Raw genomic sequence first — 19,060 nt, forward strand, 5'->3', positions numbered from 1 at the left:
CCAGGACTTAAATATTCAGTGGGCAATTAGTATTTCAAAGACTACAGGTCAAGAGAGAGGTTGGGGCTGGAAAACAGAAGTGAAAACCAAAGACAAAAAGATGATCGTTAAATCCATGGGGTGTGATTACCAAGATTACTAAGCAAGATAATCTAGAAGGATGTAGAAGATGACCTAGGATGAAGTTTGGGGGACAGTCACAGTTACTTCAGGTCACTTGTCACCAGAATGGGAGAACTGTTTGAGGAGAGAAATTCAGTGGTTTTAGGAAATTGATTCTTTAAGATTGTGACTACTGTTCTAGATCGATGAAACAAAATGATTACTTTTCCCTTACCCTGAATTATCTAACTTGTGTTTTATCATATTGTGAAATCTCGTTGTTGAGAAATCCTGTAAATGTTACTTCAGATTGGAAGGGATGCATAAAGCCATGACATACTCTTCTAGTTTGAACAGTTCCCTCATAAGCAGAACAATGCTTGAATTGATAACTGAATAAACATTATTTCTGGCAGGCTTGTGCCTAAACTGTGGAGTATGATTTTAATATTTCTTTTCTCTCACAACCATAAGGAAAGTTAAACTATCCTTTTTTAAATTGTTATAGCTTTTTATTGACAGAACATATGCATGGGTCATTTATTAACATTGACTCTTGCAAACACTTCTGTTTCAACTTTTCCCTTCTTTCCCTCCACTCCTTCCCCTAGACGGCAGGCAGTCCTATACATGTTAAACATGTTAAATAGACTATCCTTTTTAAACCCTGACTATCGGGGAGGAAGATAAAAGGGCTGATGGTAGAGGATGAATATCAGAAAAATTTTAAAGTAATAAGACAAGTATAAATTGATATTCTTTGAAAAGAGAACTTTCTGGTCCTGATGCTATAAATACAAATAGGAATTTATATTTTGTTTCTCTTTCTGAGTTACTTCTATCAGTTATTCCTCAGCTTGTTTCAATTGAATGGAAATGCTCACTTAGGACAAGAATATTAATATCTTACCATCACTAATTAACAGTCAAAATGCAACTCAAAGTATATGACCTCAAATCAATCATACCTGGGCCACACCATGTGATGAAAACTAAAATATTACTGAAAATAGCAGGATTTGGATCTGTGAAATTCATTTTGGAAGTCCTTTGTTCACGGATTTAAAAAATGACTACTTTTTATCTATATCCAACCTATATAGGGAATTGTCTGAAGTATATACTACGAAGAGCCATTCTCTAATGATACAGTTAAAAGGTATGAAATAGGCAGTTTTCAAAAGAAGAGATATGTTGTCAACAGTTGTATGAAAAAAGTGTCCAGTCACAGATAAGAAATGCAAATTTTAAAAACTCTGAAGTTGTAGCTCCTAGCCCATTAGATAGACAAAGAGGAGGTTCCTCCCCCCCAAAAAATTACAATTGCTAGAGAGGCTAAGGTCAGGCAGGCACACTTAATACACTGTTGATGAAGCTGTGGACTGGTCCAATCATTTTGGAAATATGTTTATGTCACTAAAATGTATACCACGGTTAGGTCTTTATCCCAAAGAGATCAAAAGCAGAGGGAAAGGGCCCCATATGTATCCAAAAGTTTATAAATAGCAACTTTTGTTGGCACAGGAAAGAACTTGAGACAAAGTAGGTGCCTATAATGTCATGTCAGTTAATCAGAAAATATTTATTAAGGCCCCAACTATATTCCCAGCACTGGAGATACAAATATATATGTTAAAAAAACCCATAATCCCTACTTTCAAGGGGTATATATTCTAAAGGGCAAGACAAATACTTATGTAAGTAAATGTTTCCTAATATGTGAATATAATGTTATATTTTTGCAATTATATTCTGGAATATAATTAGAATATGATTTAAAGGGATAGAATAAGAAATGAAAAGAAGATTTAATGATATCTGGGAAGACTCATATGAAATGATGCAGAATGAAGTGGGCAGAATCAGGGGGATAAATTACACAGTGACTATAACGAGATAAACATGTATAAAAAAACTTAAGAACTTTGATCAGTGCAAAGAGTAGTCATGACTCCAGAAGATGGATATTAAAACCTACTTCCGATCTTCCATTATGCTATATAATATTAAACATATAAATGTACATTAAACATTCTGACTATAAATATCTATAAAAAGATATATAAGAAAGCAGAACGAATTTCATAAAGGGACATGGGCAGTACTGCTAATAAGTTAAATTTAACATATATTTAAAACTAATCTGTGGATAATATTTATGATTTCATATACAATCTACTTTTTCTTGTGTATGGAAATGTTTCTGATTGTCAAAGTTATAATAAAAACTAAAATTTACCCCTAAAAAGCTGCTTTTTGCAAGAGAATTGTCAGTATGGGCTTTGCCAGAGGCAAAGAATCATTAAGGAGAATGAATCCAGAAATTTAATTGAAAAATAAGAGATTTTCCTCCTTGATCTCCTTGAAGAATTCTGACTTGAGAACACAGAGTAGACAGAAATGATTAAAGCAAACTGAGAATTTTATCTTTGATCTACAGGAGCTTATAGATCTTCTAGGAAGGACGCAAACAAGTCTTAGCTCCTGTTCACATAGGACTGAAAAGGCAGAAGAAGGAATGGTAAAATACCAATTCATTAAGTTCCATTCAGGTGGGTGACTTCACTGACCTTCTCTGACTCTGGTTTGGGAGCTGGATCCCAACTGTGAGATGGGAGATACTGCTAACATCCACAAGTAAAACAGGCAACATTTCCTCTGTAGCACAGTCTATTTCAGTGTCCATATCCAATCAGTTATCAAGTGCTTTGGGGCTTCAGAATATCTCTTCATCTCTTTCTTTTCTCCCCGGATGCCCTTTGAGGGTCGGTCTCACACCTGGATCACTGCTGGTGGTTCTTTCTCCACCCTAGCCATCTCCCACTCATCTGTCAAAATTATCTGATTCACTATCCTCCCATTTAATAAACCCCAATGGCTCCCTTCAGGATCAAATGTAAAATACTCTATTTGGCTTCTAAAACCTGACCTGGCTGGTCCCATCCTACCTTTCTAGTCTTTGCACACCTTTCTTCCCTCTCTGCTCTTCAATCTAGTAACAATCAATCAATCCATAAACATTTATTAAGTACTTACTTTGTGACAAGCAAATATAAATAAAGGTTAAGCAGGATGGGAGAGGGGAAAGACTATATTTTTACAGACACATTCCAACTGTGTGACCCTAAACAAGTCATTTGACATTTTAGTAATCTAGGTCACTCTCTAGGGCTGTTCCCTCACCAAGACACTCCATATCCTGGCTCTGCCATTTTCACTGGCTGCCCCTCATTCCTTTTACTCTCTTCCTTCTAATCTCTGCCTCCTGGCTTCCTCCAATTCTTAGCTAAAATCTTCCCTTTTGCAAGAAGCTTTTCATGGTTCTTAATTTCAGTGCCTCCCATTCCCATCCCCCATTTATTCTGTCTATATCTGGTCCGCACTTTGACTTCCCCCCATTAAACTGAGAGTTTGAGCGGGGGAGGGACTGTCTATTGCTGTTTCTGTGTATTTCCAGAACTTTGCCCAATGCTAGGAACACAGCATGGGCTTAATAAATGCTTGTCAATCACATGACCCGTCTTAGAGCCAAGCAGGCAAGATCATTTTAATTTCCTAACTTTGGCATAAAACAAATCTTGCTGGGTTGAACTGGGCCCTGAAGTCATTTTTTTCACTGTACAGATATTTACTGGGCACTGGTAAATGAGGCACGCATGCTAAGTAGGGTGGGAATAGGATGGAGAAGGCTTATTTCTGTTCACCAGGGTCATCTAGTCTTGGGTGGAGACGACTGGCTAGATGGGCACTGGGGAACCATTTAAAATGTCATGCCAAATCCCGCAAAAAATCAGAACACTGAACACAGTAACAGTCGCATTGTGAGGATGATCAACTTTGATAGACTTTGCTCTTCTCGGCAATACAATCAGTGATCCAAGACAATTCTAAAAACCTCATGATGGAAAATTATTTCCAAATCCAGTGAGAAAACTATGGAGTGTAAATGCAGATTGACGCATGCTATTTTCACTTTTGTTATTGTTTTTTCTTTCTCTTGGTTTTCCCCTTTTTGTTCTGATTCTTCTTTCACAATATGACTAATACAGAAATAAGCTTAATATGACTGTATTTGTATAACTATATCTTTTTTTTTTTTTGTATAACTATATCAAATTGATTGTCATCTTGGAAAGAGGTGAGGAAAGGGAGGGAGAAAAATGGAAATCAAAATCTTATAGAAGTAAATGTCAAAAACTAATGTTTTTTTTTTTTTTTTGAAAGAAAGCAATCAATTGCTAAAAGCCACGAGCATCACAGAGATGCTGCTAAAAAAAAGTCAAGAAATCTTTGTTTCTTGAGCTTCAAAATCTCAAAGAGAAAAAAAAGTTTTAAAATAGGCATCACCTCAATGTACTTCAAAGCCAGGGTCCCCCAAACCCACAAAACAACTCAGATGATGCAGATCCTGGAGTCGTAAAGTCCTGAGTTCAAATCTAGCCTCAGACACATACTAGCTGGGTGATCCTGGACAAGCCACTTAACCTGTCTGCCTCAGTTTCCCCATCTGTAAAATGGAGATAATAACAATACCTTCCTCCTAAGGTTGTTGTGAGGATCAAATGAGGTAATAGAGGTCAACTTACTTCACAACTTTCAAGGGCTATACTGCTAGTATTCTTATAGAATGCAGTTCCCCGAGTGGCTCTGGGGAAAATGCAGAGGTGCTAAATGCTTGGATCATCACCTCAAGGTGTCTCCTTGCCATGGCCCTCAACCCCAACAGAAGAGCTGCTTTTCTCATATCAAGTTGCCTTCTACTCCTTCCACCTACATTCCCATCACTGGTCCAAGTGCTGATCTCTGCAACTATATGATTATTTGCAACAGGTAGGTTGATTTGTCTCAAGTCACTCTTTTTTATTCTCCATTCATGAATTCCTGGAGTCTCCGTCCCCCGGAGAGACTATATGGGACCGGCAGGAGGGTTCTCCCCTCCTCGGCCCCTTGGGACCACTCGGGGCCTGCCCGGAGTGCCCGCGGGCACACGGGGACATTTATCTGGACTGCTCTTCGTCCTCAAATCTTTCCCAGGCTCCCTCGGTAATCTTCCAAGTCCTCCAGCTGAAATCCCACCTCCTACAGGAAGTCTTCCCGTTTTATTCTAATGTTTTCCCTCTGCGGATTTCCCCCCAGTTATCTTGTAGAGAGCTTGGGGGGGGGGGGGGGGGGGGGGGGGAGGGAGAAGGACGATCCTTCTGCCTCTTTTTGCTCTCAGTGCTTACTTATTATGTGCCTGGCACACGACTGTGTTCCTGGCTCTATTTGGGGTTTTCTTGATGAAGATTCTGGAATGGTTTGTCCTTGCCTACTCTAGCGCATTTAACATATGAGGAAACTGAGGCAAGCAGGGTAAAGTGACTTCCCCAGGGTCACCAAGCTAGGAAGGGTCTGAAGCCGCTAGTGCGCAGACGCACACAGCAGGGGATTAATAATTGTTTGCTGCCGCACTTTCTCACAGATTCTGACGGGGAAAGTGGGGAAAGAAAAAGAACGGCTAAAGCACAAGCCAAAGTCCCGGATAGATCTCGCTGGGAGGAGGGGGTGTGGTCAGCAGCCCGCAGCCCGACAAGCCGGAGCTGATCGATAAGCCGCGTCCCGCAGGGGCTGGTGAGGCAGAGCTTGGGGGCGGGGCGGGCTGGACATCCGCAGGGGGTCGGGGAGGGAGCAGAACTGAACCGGGCATTGGGAGGTTTTGGGGGCCGGAGGATGTGGGGACTTAAGGCTGGTCGGGGGACTGGGAAAAGTCAGCGCAGGGACCTCGGTCTCTCCCCATCTCAAGCTTCTGCACAGAACTTGCCCCTCCCACTCTGCCCGCGGAAACCCTCGGTCCTCCCACCCGAGGCTCCCGCTATGGCCTCCCCACTCGTGACTTCCTAGCACGAGGAAAGGTCGCCCCGGGGAGGGGAGGGGAGGAGGTGTCCCCGCCGCCGGGCACTGCCGCAGGGGGCGTGGCATTAACCCCTGCCTCGGTCCTCGTCCCCGCGTGCCCGCAGGGAGAGCGGGCGCGCGCTCCGGGCAGGCCCCGGTGGTCCCGAGTGGCCGAGGAGGGGAGAGCCCTCCCGTCTGTCCCGTATAGTCTCTCCGGGGGGTGGTCGTACGCCTGAGCGGCTCCACCGGGGGCCGCGCGCACAAGGGATCTGGAAAGGTGCGTGGAGAGAGGCCGCGCGCGCACGGCCCCAGGGCGCGCGCTTGCCCGAGCAGTCCCCGCTGGCCCCAGGGCGCGCGCTTGCCCGAGCAGTCCCCGCTGGCCCCAGGGCGCGCGCTTGCCCGAACAGTCCCCGCTCGCAGTCCCCGCTCGGCCCCAGGGCGCGCGCTTGCCCGAGCAGTCCCCGCTCGCAGTCCCCGCTGGCCCCAGGGCGCGCGCTTGCCCGAGCAGTCCCCGCTCGCAGTCCCCGCTGGCCCCAGGGCGCGCGCTTGCCCGAGCAGTCCCCGCTCGCAGTCCCCGCACGGCCCCAGGGCGCGCGCTTACCCGATGACGTAGGTGAGGATGACCAGCTGCACGCCGCGGTTTATGAGCCCCACTTTGCGGCTGCGGATGAGCACGATGCGCGGCGTGTCGTACGCGAATAAGAAGTCCGACAACGAAGCCGCGCAGCCCGCCATGGCCCGCCGGGCCAGAGCCCAAGCTCGCAGCTTCCAGTCTGCGGCGGCAGCCGAGCCGACAGCCGGGAGAGCGGCCGGGCCCCGCCCCGGCCGGGAAGGGGCTGCGCCGGCCCCGCCCCACACCCCTCCCCACGCCGGGGCCGGAGCCGCCAGCATAGCCGCGCTCCCGCGGGGCGGGACGGGAACTTGAGCCCGCTTTGAGCGCAGAGCCCGGGGATCTCCCTTCGTGGGGAGCCTCAGGCCGCTGCGGGTGAAGGGCCGGAGGGGAAAGCAGGCCTGACCTGGGCCGCGTCAGGGGCTCTGAACCTGTGATCACCTACGCGAAACCAAATCAGTTTCATCAGCCCTGCGTGGATTCTCCCCCCACTCGTGCCCAGCAGCACCGCGCTGGTAACTGAAAGCCGCGAGTACTTCCTGGGGCTCCTAAGGTCACCCGTCCGGTATCGGCCGGCCAGCCTGTGCCAGGGGCAGCATTCGAATCCAGAACTTCTTGCCTCCGAGGCTTCGGCCCTTTTAGGGGCTGACGGAGACTTCTTAAAAACACACGCGTTCGCATGCACCTTTAAGCAGCTCGCGGCCGAGGGCCATAGCCAGGGACAGGTAGTGACATGAGCCAAGAGACCGGCCCCAGGTTCCTCAAGGCGCCTTACAGAGCTGGAAGGGACGTTAGAGACAATCTAATGCGCCTCTTTCTCTCTCCTTCCCTCCCTCTCTCCCGCTCTCGTTCTCTTCCCTTGTCTCTCTCCCCTGCCTTTCTCGGCCTCCCTCTTCTCCCGTCTTCCTTCCTTCCCCGCAGCTCCTTCATGGAGGAGGTTTCCCTACGAGGGCTTCCAGGGAGCTTCCAGGTCCGGCCTCTCCCTTCCCCTGCTCCCAAAGTCCTTTTCCACATCTAAATTCTACCGCTTCACCTATGAAACCTGGGCATTGCGTTAAAACACAAGGAAAAGTGTGCTTTCGCCCAGCGGGGTTGCACCGCAGGATGCTCTTAGAGCCCTCTTGCTTAACTTCCCGCATCCGTTGGAGACGTTAATAGTGGTTCACTTAAGCAAAGAGTTTTTATTTTTTATAGGATCCACCCCTCCCTTCCCACCGAGGTGGAGACCCCCTTTTCATTCTCTCTCTTAATGATTGAATTTCCCCAGAGGCATCAGGTTGCTAAACAACTGCAGTCTTTCCACCTACTGAGAGACATCGCAGGGGCCAGGGCAGCTCCTTCCCAGACCTGGAAAACAGGTGCAATTAATGAAGAGGTGACATTTATCCATTTTTACAAGGCACCTTCCAGAGAAAATGCCTTGGGAGTTTGATTTTTAATCCATTTATTACTGATGGGCAATTTATTTCATGGTAGTTGTGGTGGAGAGGGACCTCGTGGAAGGATTTTAGGCTAGATGTGCTCCCTGAATTTATACGTAGGGAATGTGTTTCTGCCATTTTCCTTAGTTAAACCATTCTCATACAAGTGTGATTGACCCTTAATGTAGCTTTGTTTTTTAGACTCTGAGAGGACACACGCTCCCCTGGCTAATGTTAGAACCAGTGTGAGTAGGGGGGCCCCTAGGAGATTGCTCAGACTCAGAATGTGCCCTCTGGTCCTATATATAAGCAATATTGCTATTCCCTCTGCAGAACGTGATTTATTTATTTAGAGCATCAGGGAGGAGCTGCTGTACCTCATCCACAAATCCAGTCAATATGTGATGGAGCAGAGACAAGTACTGGCTACGTTAGAGTGATCATCTTTAGCTGGAGAAGGATGTCTGCCCATGAAGCCATCTGGCCCATCCAAGAACCAAGTCAGTTCTTTCTCTGGCTCCTGCCAAACTTTGCCCAGGTCCATTAAGCCAGTGGAACAAATGCATAATGAGACTCAGGACAATTTAAGGGGTTAGGCTGGAAAGAGTTCTGCGTCCAACCTCCATCTTATTCTACATTCCTGTTCTAAGGTCCGTCCCTGCCGGTTCTGGAAGGAAGGGCTCTTAGAAGCTAAAATGCTGGAGCTGGAGGGAACCTTGGGGCAGAGGATGTTAGAACCAGAGGAGACAGAAACTAGTCCAGTCGACTCATTTGAACAAGAAAAGCTAGGCTCAAAGAGGAGGAAGGTAACTTGCCTGAGAGCATACCAATAAATTAAGAGCAGTCTCCCCTACTAGAGTATAAGCTACTTGAGTTCAGGAATATATAATCATAGTCTCACAGGATTTAGAACAGGAAGGGGTTTGGGAATCTTAAATGTCAAAGTTGGAAAGGACCTTAGAACATGGATTGTCAGAGTTGGAAGGGGCCTTGGAATATCTACATCAACACCTGGAGAAACCTTAGAACAGAGAATTCCAGAGCTGAGAGAGTGAGAGAGACCAGAGGCTCAGTATTTTCATGGGGATTGATGGGGAAACTGAGCCCTAGAGAGGGAGAACTATCTTGTTTGAGATGATATAGTGAGTTAAGGTAAGGGTTTCCCTAACTAGATCTTAGTTATCTTAGATTTAGAACTAGAAAGCATTAGTGCAACCTCTTCATTTTATAGGTCAGAAAATCATTACTGGGGAAGTAAAGGGATTTTGCCCTGGATCACACAGGCATAAAGGAATCCAGTCAACATTTGAACTCAGCTCTTCTAAACTCCGTTTTTTATGTGACACTTCCTCTCCTAATCAGCCTTCTACTCCCCTGGATGCCTGTTATGAAACCTTGTAGAATGGATTGAATTCAGCTTCATTGCCCAGAGCAGAAGACCCTCAGAAAGCCCAAGGGGGCCTAAGGGAGGCTGTGGAGGCAGCTCACTCCCTCTGCCTGGCTCCGGTTCTGTCCCTCTAGGAGAATCTCCTTCAAGGGCACCCTGTCCGAGGAGCACGTGTGGGGAAACAGCCTGGGGTTGCTGACGGGATACCTGGGAGAGATCCTGGAGGCCATCACAGCCTCCATGTACAAGTGTCCTTGGGCCATGAGAGTAGCTTTCAGACAGCTGCACCAGAGAATGGAGGAGCACTTTCCGGAGACGGAGCATGAGGTGGGAAGAGGTGGGGGTGGGAGAGAGGGGGAGAGGGAATGGGCTTGGGAGCCCCCAATGGGGGGCAAAGGGAGGCAGACAGAATCAGGCCGCTTTACATGAATGCAGTGCACTTAGAAACTCTCTTTTTTTTTTTACAGCTGTAGGAATCTACAACTGATTCCTCCACAAGCTGGTGAGATACCTGGGTCAGGTACTGTTATCTTCATTTTATAATTGGAAAAATTCAGGCTATGAAAGCATGAATTTGAGAGCTGGGAGGGGCCTTAGAACAGGGGATGTCAGAGCTGGGAGGGGCCTTAGACAGGGACTGGCAGGCCTGGGAGAGGTACGGTTGTGTGTCAAGAAAGAACCGGATCTTTAGGACCTAGAATATCAGAGCTAGAAGGACCTTAGAACAGAATGTCAGAGCTGGGAGGGACTTTGGAGTATCAGATTCTAGATAGGATATCAGAGCTAGAAGGGGCCATGGAGATTTCATTTAAGTCCTTTATTTTATTTTTGTAAATTTTTTAATAATAGCTTTTTCTTTTCTTTTTTTTTTTTTTTTTTTTTTTTGTTTAATAGCCTTTTATTTACAGGATATATGCATGGGTAACTTTACAGCATTAACAATTGCCAAACCTCTTGTTCCAATTTTTCACCTCTTACCCCCCCCCACCCCCTCCCCTAGATGGCAGGATGACCAGTAGATGTTAAATATATTAAAATATAAATTAGATACACAATAAGTATACCTGACCAAAACGTTATTTTGCTGTACAAAAAGAATCAGACTCTGAAATATTGTACAATTAGCTTGTGAAGGAAATCAAAAATGCAGGTGTGCATAAATATAGGGATTGGGAATTCAATGTAATGGTTTTTAGTCATCTCCCAGAGTTCTTTTTCTGGGTATAGCTGGTTCAGTTCATTACTGCTCCATTGGAACTGATTTGGTTGATCTCGTTGCTGAGGATGGCCTGGTCCATCAGAACTGGTCATCATATAGTATTGTTGTTGAAGTATATAATGATCTCCTGGTCCTGCTCATTTCACTCAGCATCAGTTCGTGTAAGTCTCTCCAGGCCTTTCTGAAATCATCCTGTTGGTCATTTCTTACAGAACAGTAATATTCCATAATATTCATATACCACAATTTATTCAGCCATTCTCCAACTGATGGACATCCATTCAGTTTCCAGTTTTTAGCCACTACAAAAAGGGCTGCCACAAACATTCGTGCACATACAGGTCCCTTTCCCTTCTTTATAATCTCTTTGGGATGTAATCCCAGTTAGCTTTTTATTTTCAAAATACATAAAGATAGTTTTCAACATTCATCCTTGCAGAACCTTATATTCCAAATTTTTCTTTCTCATTTCCCTCCACCTTCCTCCCCTAAACAGCAAGTAAGCCAATATAGGGTAAACATGTGTAATTCTTCTAAACATTTTCATATTTATCATACTGCACAAGAAAAATCAGGTCAAAAGGAGAAAAAAAAGCAAACAATGACAAAAAAGGTGAAAATACATATTTAGTTCCCATAGTCCTCTTTCTGGATGCAGATGAGTCTCTCTATTATAAATCTATTGGAAGTGGCCTGAATCACTTCATTATTGAAAAGAGCCAAGTCCATCACAGTTGATCATCACATAATCTTGTTGCTGTGTACAGAACTTGATTCTACTCACTTCACTTAGCATCAGTTCAAGTAAGTCTCTCCAGGCTTTTCTAAAATCATCCTAATGATCGTTTCTTATAAAACAATAATATTCCATAACATTCAGATGCCATAATTTATTTAGCCATTCCTTAATTGCTGGCCATCCACTCAGTTTCCAGTTCCTTACCATTACAAAAAGTGCTTCTACAAATATTTTACAAACATGTGGTTCCTTTTCCCTTTTTTATGATCTCTTTGGGATACAGACCGGATAGAGGCACTGCTAGATCAAGGGATATGCATAGTTTGATAGTGCTTTGTGCATAGTTCCAAATTGCTCTCCAGAATGGTTGAATCAGTTCACAATTCCACCAACAATGTATCAGTATCCCAGTTTTCCCACATCCCCTACAACCTTTGTCATTATCTTTTTCTGTCATCTTAGCTAATCTGAGAAGTGTGTAGTAGTATCTCAGGGTTGTCTTAATTTGTATTTCTCTAATCAATAGTAATTTAAAACATTTTTTCATATGACGAGAAATGACTTTAATTTCTTCATCTGAAAAAAATTTTCTGTTCATATCTTTTGATCATTTCTCAATTTGAGAATGGTTTCTATTACAAATTTGAGTCAATTTTCTATATTTTTAGAAATGCATTTATCAGAACCCTTGGATATAAAATTTTTTCTCACTTTTCTGCTTCTTTCTAATCTTGACTGCATTGGTTTGGTTTGTATAAAACCTTTTTAATTTAATATAATCAAAATTATCCATTTTGCATTTCATAATTTCCTCTATTAACTCTTAAAGAAGAGAAAATTATTGCTTTTTTCTCAGTGGATGGGAAAAAGGGAAAGAATTTGAAACTCAAAAACTTAAAAGTAAATAATTTTTAAAAGAAAAAAAGAAGAGCCATTTGACAGTGCTAAGGAGTTGGGTGGCAAGATTAAGTCTCAAGTCTTCAACAGCTGAGCCCTGCTGTACCCAAATGAGGCACGGGCCACAATTACCCAGTGTGGTTATAGTCATTCAAACTCACTTTTTAGTTGTGGGAAGAAATATGAAAAACAAAAACACTGTAAGCTTTATAGCTTTTCTGTGCTGTGTTTGTGTGTGCTTATCAGTATATCTAACTTTGGGTGTATACACTTCCTGACATTAGTAATGCAATAATGTGGCCACACATTCAAATTTTTATTAGACACTATTGGTGTATGCAAAAAAAAAAAAAAAAAAAAAAGATGACAACTGAATTGGAAGGGACATTAGGGATGAAGAAATCCAGTCCTTTCATTTTACCAGCGGGGAAACTGAATCATGGTTCTTAAATGGGAGAACTCATACCCAGATCCTCCAATTCCATATCCATTGCTGTTTCTACACTGCTTGCTCTAGAAGACCCGCTAATAAGACATTTACAAATCTATTATTCTAATGGATTTGTGAGTTTATCAATCTGGGGTTTCTTTCTTAAATTCTAGATTCCAAACTATCCCAGACTATTGCCCCAAACACATGTTTTGTCTTTGCCCTCCCATTAGGGACTCCTCCCAAGGTATCCATTTGATTTGGGTTCAGGGATGGGGAGGTGAGGAAGATTTCCTTGACTTCTCTCATCATCTCAGAGATAAGGTGGAATGTTTTCCAGTGGTATAATCTGATCTTGTACCATATGGCTAACCCATATTCCAATTCCTTCTGATTTATACATTTATTTAGTGACATACTTTACTACAAGTCTCTGGAACAGTTGCTTGTTTTAATCTATTAGAGCCTGTTTTGCTCTCTATGTACATCTTTGGTTTTTTTTTAATTTTTATTACAGCTTTTTGTTTTCAAAACATATGCATGGATAATTTTTCAACACTGACCCTTGCATAGCCTTGTATTATAAATTTTCCCCTCTTTCCCCCCACCCTTTCCCCTTGATGGCAAGCAATCTAATATATGTTAAATCCAATATATGTAAACATATTTATACAATTCTCTTGCTGCACAACAAAAATTAGATCAAAAAGTAAAGAAAATGAATAAGAAAACAAAATGCAAGCGAACACCAACAAAGAAGTGAAAATGCTATGTTGTGATCCACACTTAGTTTCCACAGTTCTCTCTCTGGGTGCAGATGGCTCTCTTCATCCCAAGATCATTGAAACTGGCCTCAATCATCTCATTGTTGGAAAGAATCACGTCTATCAGAATTGATTGTCATATAGTATTATTGTTGCCATTATGTACATCTTTGGCATCCCCTGCCTAACAGTAATTTTAAACTCTTTGGTGACTATAGCATTCCATGAATCATGGGTATAGAACAATCCTGGGTAGAATTTTGATATTATGTTTAGAAAAATTGCACATGTTTAACCTATATCAGATTGTTTATTCTCTTGGGTAGAGGGAAGAAAGGGAGAGAGGGAGGAAAAATTTGGAACACAAAGTTTTGTAAAGGTAAATGTTTAAAACTACCTTTGCATGAGTTTGGAAAAATAAAATGCTGTTATAATGTAAAAAAATTAGAATATTGATATTATAAAAATGTTCCTATATTGTTTAAACCTCATAGTCCCAGCTGAGCCTGGAGAAGAAGGAACAAAGAAGAGAAAAGCAGCAGGATTGAAGTGGGTCCATGAAGATTTGTGTTTGAGATGACAAAACTTTGAGGGAAGGCATTAAGGAATGGATCACAAGATGTCTTACAAAGGGAAAGAGGCCAAAGGTTTAGGGGAAAAATCTCAGACATCCTCATTACTATGGAAGTATCAAGAGCTGATGACGTATTTGCCAACATTTCTATCCATATAAAATTGTTGCTCCAATAATGTACATGTCCTTCATTAAAGTATTAGGAGGGGAAGAACAGACAATCCATAGTAGATTGAAACTTTGTCATCACACAATCAACTGAAAAATGTTGAAAATCCAAGATCACATTATGCTTTATTGTTTGTGGAACATTACAAAAAAAATAGAGTACAATGTTGCCTTAGAGACCTTCTGCAACAAGATATGTCCTATGTATATGGAAGGATGAAACTCCCCCACAAATTAATGTAAACACACATGCACACTTTCCAAAACAGAAGGCCCAGATTGCTCTGCTGAATCAATTAACCGAATCTGTGTAAACTAATTAATTTGAAAGGATTAAAGTATTTTGATCATTGGATAAAGATAGGTGATTTCTTGTGAAATCTGAAAGAATTCCTGTACATAAAACAGCAAGCTAGTTTAACCTCCAGGAGCTAATAAAAGCAAATGGACAGATCGACATAGGTGACTGAGGATCCACACTCTGCTTTTCCCACAAATGGTCATCTAACTTTTGCTTGAAGACTTTTATTGAGGAATCAGTATCTTAAAGGGGGCCTGTGCTAGTTAGGGCAGCTCTCATTGTTAAAAAATTTTTCCTTGCATCCAAGGTCTAGTGGAGAAGTTCCACCATGACCCTGAAAGGGAATTTCTTTGTATCCCCAATGCTTGGCACATAGTAGGTGCTTGATGAATGCTTGTGGACTGACTGACTCTAGTATTAGTAGAAAAGTAGTACTGTTTGGTTTGCAGAAAAGAAGAATTAGGGAAGATTAGTGGGTTTTTTTTTTGATTGAATTGATGTAAAAGGAACTCTTGGTAAGAAAATACTTTTTTGAAATTCAGATCCCTAATTGTTCAACCCTCTCTAGTCTTTGAGAGCTGTCAGGGAGCATTGAGAGGGACCTTAAGAGGTGGTGAGTTTCCCAGAATCACCTAAACAGGATGGATTAGAAATGGGACTTGAAATAAGATGGAGATCATGATGTCAATTGTAAAATATGATTGTCATATAAAATTCAACATGAACCAGGAATATATTGATCCTGACAAAGTAATGAATCCAATAGTCTAATCGGCACAGGGTAGAGAATGATTAACAGCCCCTACAAAATAGAGTAAAAATCTCTTCCTAGGATGTTATTGTTATGCAGCAAGTTAAAAAATATGATGTGTTTATCTTTTAGGACAAGGATCTCATCATCATACTTCCCACGGCCCCAGTGGAGAGATAGGAGAAAATAGGAAGTTTAGAACAGTGACTTTTTTGGGAGGACCCATGGGTAGTGGTGAAAATGTACTGGAAGGGTGTCTGCAGATGAGGTTTTGGGAGTTTTTAGATATAATCAGAGAAGAATAAGACTGTATAATTCAAAGAGCAAGCAGTTTCCATTCCCATGAAGCCAGCAACAGCCCCATTTCCAAAAATATCTTAGAATGGCAGCAAAAATAAAGATCAAAGCATCTCATCCTCTGAGAGAATCTCGCCCAATTAATTTCATTCCTGACTTTGAATCCTGATAATATCCTTTAGAGGAAAATTTTATGCTTGACACTTACTATCATTTAAATGCAAAGCTGTTCTTAAAAAAAAATTGTCCCTAGTGTTTGGAACAGTACTTGGCCCATAGTAGGTACTTAATAAATTCTTGTTGACTGACTGTTGACTAGCTGTCTAATTGGTACATTGTGGAATAAAAACATGATGAAATCAAAAGTTCCTGATAATAGTTAGCATTTATATAGATTGAATAATAATATAATAATAAAATGACAATATTGAGTATTTATATATTGCTTTCAAGTTTGCAAAGCTCTTTATTATCTCATGTGATCTCTAGGGAGTAAATGAGACATTAAATGATTTGCCTCAGGGTTACCCAGGTAGTGTCTGAAGCAGGATTGAAATTAATCTTCCTGATTCCGAATTCAGTGTTCTATCCACTGGGCTACCTCAGTGCCCCATCCAAGTAACACACAGCACTGAATATTAAATGCTGCTCTCAACATGGTACAAGAACCATTAAGGGATAGGATTACACTAATGATATCTTCAGCATAGAGGATTTCTGGGTGAGGAAACTGCCCTTTGCCAGTGAAGTTTCTCCTCATTCTTGGCAATTTTAGAGTTGGGGATAGACCTTATTGAGCAGCAATTCTTAAATCTTTTTGATCTCAGGTCCCCTTTACCTCTTAAAAATTATTAAAGACTCTCTCAAAAAATTTTTATTTATATGAGTTATATTTATTGACATTTTCTATGTTAGAAATAATTATAATAGATAGTACTATTATATTATACAGCACTTTAAGGTTTGCAAAAACACTTTAATAATTTGATTTCATTTCATCCTCATGACATCTAGATATCTGCAGGAGCTTTTCTTTTGCCCATCAGTTCTTGCTTCATTGTAATGATAATTTCATTCTTCAGAAGATGTAGAAGTAATATGACTACTTCCTATTTGATACTTGATTTTACTAAAATGAGGGACTGCCACAGAAAAAGATGAGAATTTTCTGTGTGTGTGTGTGCTCACACACGCAAATGACTGTCATCATAAGGTTTGTAATAGAGAAGGAATGGAAAGTCAGAAATAGTTTGACAAAGATTTTAGGAGAGAAGATTTGAAAAGACTGAGAAAGAATTGGTAGGATTTAATAGTTTAATAATCTGCAGAAGAAATTAGCTAGGGAATGGAAAGGTGTCATGAATGAAATTCTGAAAACTCAAAGGGAAATTATTTCAGGGAAGAATAAAGAGAGAAGGTGCCTAAAGAGATTGATTTGGTTGTACAGGAAACTCACTGACCAGCTCATATTTTTTAAAAATAGAGGCAGGGCCAGATGACTGATAATAAATAGAAAAAAGCAATATGTTAAGAATTATGGTTTGGCTTCGCTAAGAACAAGTCAAGTCAGACTAACCCTAAGTCTTTTCTTGGTACAGAGTTACTAGTCTAGATTAAGGGGGTACTTTAGGTATAGTTGCCCTACATTTCAGCAAAGCACTTGACAAAGTTTCTAATGCCTTCTGCCTCACACAAGTAATATTGTAGAAAGAATTGTTTGCTTCCAGTCCTGAGTTTCTAGGATTCCATTGGTCAGATTTGTGCCCCATTTTTCTTCATTTTATAGGAATTCTTAACTTATAGTCCTTGAACATTTTCATATTTGATATCTGTATTTCTTCATCAGCCCAACACTTTGTTTTTCACAGTTAGAAATGCTATTCTGAGAAAGGGTGCATGGACTTCAGATTGCCAAAAGGGTCTGGGACATAGAAAATATAAAGAACCTCTGAAGGAGGAAATGAAGAGATTGGACTAGATCCTCTCTAACGTTTCTTCTGACTTCAAAATTCGCTGATTCTAGCATCTTTCAAGACTCTATTTGGATTTGTTCTGCCTTACTTGAGTGGCTAGTGGATAGAGCACTAGACTTTGAGGAAAACCAGAGTTCAAATTCTGCTTCAGATCCTCGTTAACTGTATATCTCTAGTCGAATCACTTAAATCTCTCTCAGCTTGAGTTTCCTCATCTGTAAAATGAGAGTAATCATAGAACCTATTTCCCAAGGTTATTGTGGGGATCAAATGAGAAAATATGTGCGTATATATAAAATACATACACATATATATTTTAAAATGCTAGCTATTATTATTGTATGTTCCTAAAAATTTACATAGTAGAATCCATTTTTAACCACTCTATTGGAGCTTTAAAGGGACTTTACAATAACTATTTTTCTTCCTTTCTCCCTCCCTCTCTCCCTCCCTCTTTCCCTCCCTCCCTCCCTCCCTTCCTTCCTTCCTTCCTTCCTTCCTTCCTTCCTTCCTTCCTTCCTTCCTTCCTTCCTTCCTTTCTTCTTTTGGTGAAGCAATTGGGATTAAGTGACTTACCCATGGTCACAAAGCTAGTAAGTATTAGGTGTAGTATTAGGTGTCTGAAGCTGGATTTGAACTCAAATTCTCCTGACTCCAGGGCTGGGTACTCTATTCACTGTACCATGTAGCTTCCCTGCTATGAGTACTACTACAGCTATTCCCTCCACAAATCAATGTGTCATTTATTAGGAATAACATACATTTTCTTAGCTTTTTTAGTATTTTAAGAAGAGATTTTCTGGTCACCTATCAGATGTCACCTTTTATCTTTCTACAATCTTCTTCAAAGCCTCTTTCTTGTTGTTCATTCAGCAAAAGCAGTCCCCTCACATTTTAGTCTTTAAAATTACCATCATCAGAACTGTCTCCATTTTCCAGAGTACCCATCAGCTCACAAGGAGGTACCTTTGCTTGGGGATTTCAAGAGTTTATAAACATCTACTAGATAGATTGCTCCTTAAGGGTTTCCAAAGTTCTCCCCAGGAGGCAGGCAGAGCATTTTAGATCATGCCCTGGCATCCTACTAATTGACAAAGTCAAAAACAGGCAGAAATCAAAGAGACCAACAGTAATTTTACAGAAGAGTTATAAATGTTCAAGTTGTTTTAGGATCCTGGATGGAATGCTAATTATACAGAGAAAAAGATGCTTTCCTACGTCTGTTAATTATTTCCTGTTTGTCTTGTACATTATTTATTTGTACTTATTGGTTTGGTTGTTGTCTCTCCTATTACACTGATTTCCTAGAGAGCTTCTGTTTTGCTTCTGTTTGTATATCCTGGCACATAGTAGTCACTTATTGATGTGACTGCCCAGATAAAGAGTCAGTTCAAGTTCTTAGGGGATGATTAAAAATGAAACACCTCTACCACTTATTCAATAAGCATTTATTAAATACCTACTATGTGCCAAGCATTGTGCTAGAGGCAAAAATACCATCCCTGCTTTCAAGGAGTTCACAATCTAATGGAAGAGATAACATGCAAAGAACTACA

The 19,060-nt window shown here is 41.5% G+C and overlaps 1 protein-coding gene and 1 long non-coding RNA gene across 4 annotated transcripts in view; one reads left to right on the plus strand and one right to left on the minus strand.

The window, feature by feature from the left end:
- P2RX4 (purinergic receptor P2X 4) overlaps positions 1 to 6,813 on the minus strand; it is a 34,066-nt gene extending 27,253 nt beyond the window's left edge. Inside the window, exon 1 of one of the 2 annotated variants that reach the window (XM_031948556.1) lies at positions 6,575 to 6,813. In XM_031948556.1, the coding sequence (XP_031804416.1) occupies positions 6,575 to 6,708 (134 nt within the window). In that variant the 5' untranslated portion in view covers positions 6,709 to 6,813. The remainder of the gene's footprint in view (positions 1 to 6,574) is intronic. The other variant, XM_031948555.1, reaches the window with a different exon arrangement.
- Positions 6,814 to 6,846: 33 nt separating this feature from the next.
- Positions 6,847 to 15,944, plus strand: LOC111719262. 2 transcript variants are annotated; one of them, XR_004231284.1, is made up of 4 exons: positions 6,847 to 8,504; positions 9,236 to 9,718; positions 9,859 to 9,911; positions 13,935 to 15,944. It is a non-coding gene; the product is annotated as an uncharacterized LOC111719262 (long non-coding RNA). The 2 variants fall into 2 exon arrangements; XR_002769465.2 differs by having other exon boundaries at positions 6,847 to 9,718.
- Positions 15,945 to 19,060: the final 3,116 nt, after the last annotated feature.

Source organism: Sarcophilus harrisii, chromosome 1, assembly GCF_902635505.1.
Source record: "Sarcophilus harrisii chromosome 1, mSarHar1.11, whole genome shotgun sequence".
NCBI lineage: Eukaryota > Metazoa > Chordata > Mammalia > Dasyuromorphia > Dasyuridae > Sarcophilus > Sarcophilus harrisii.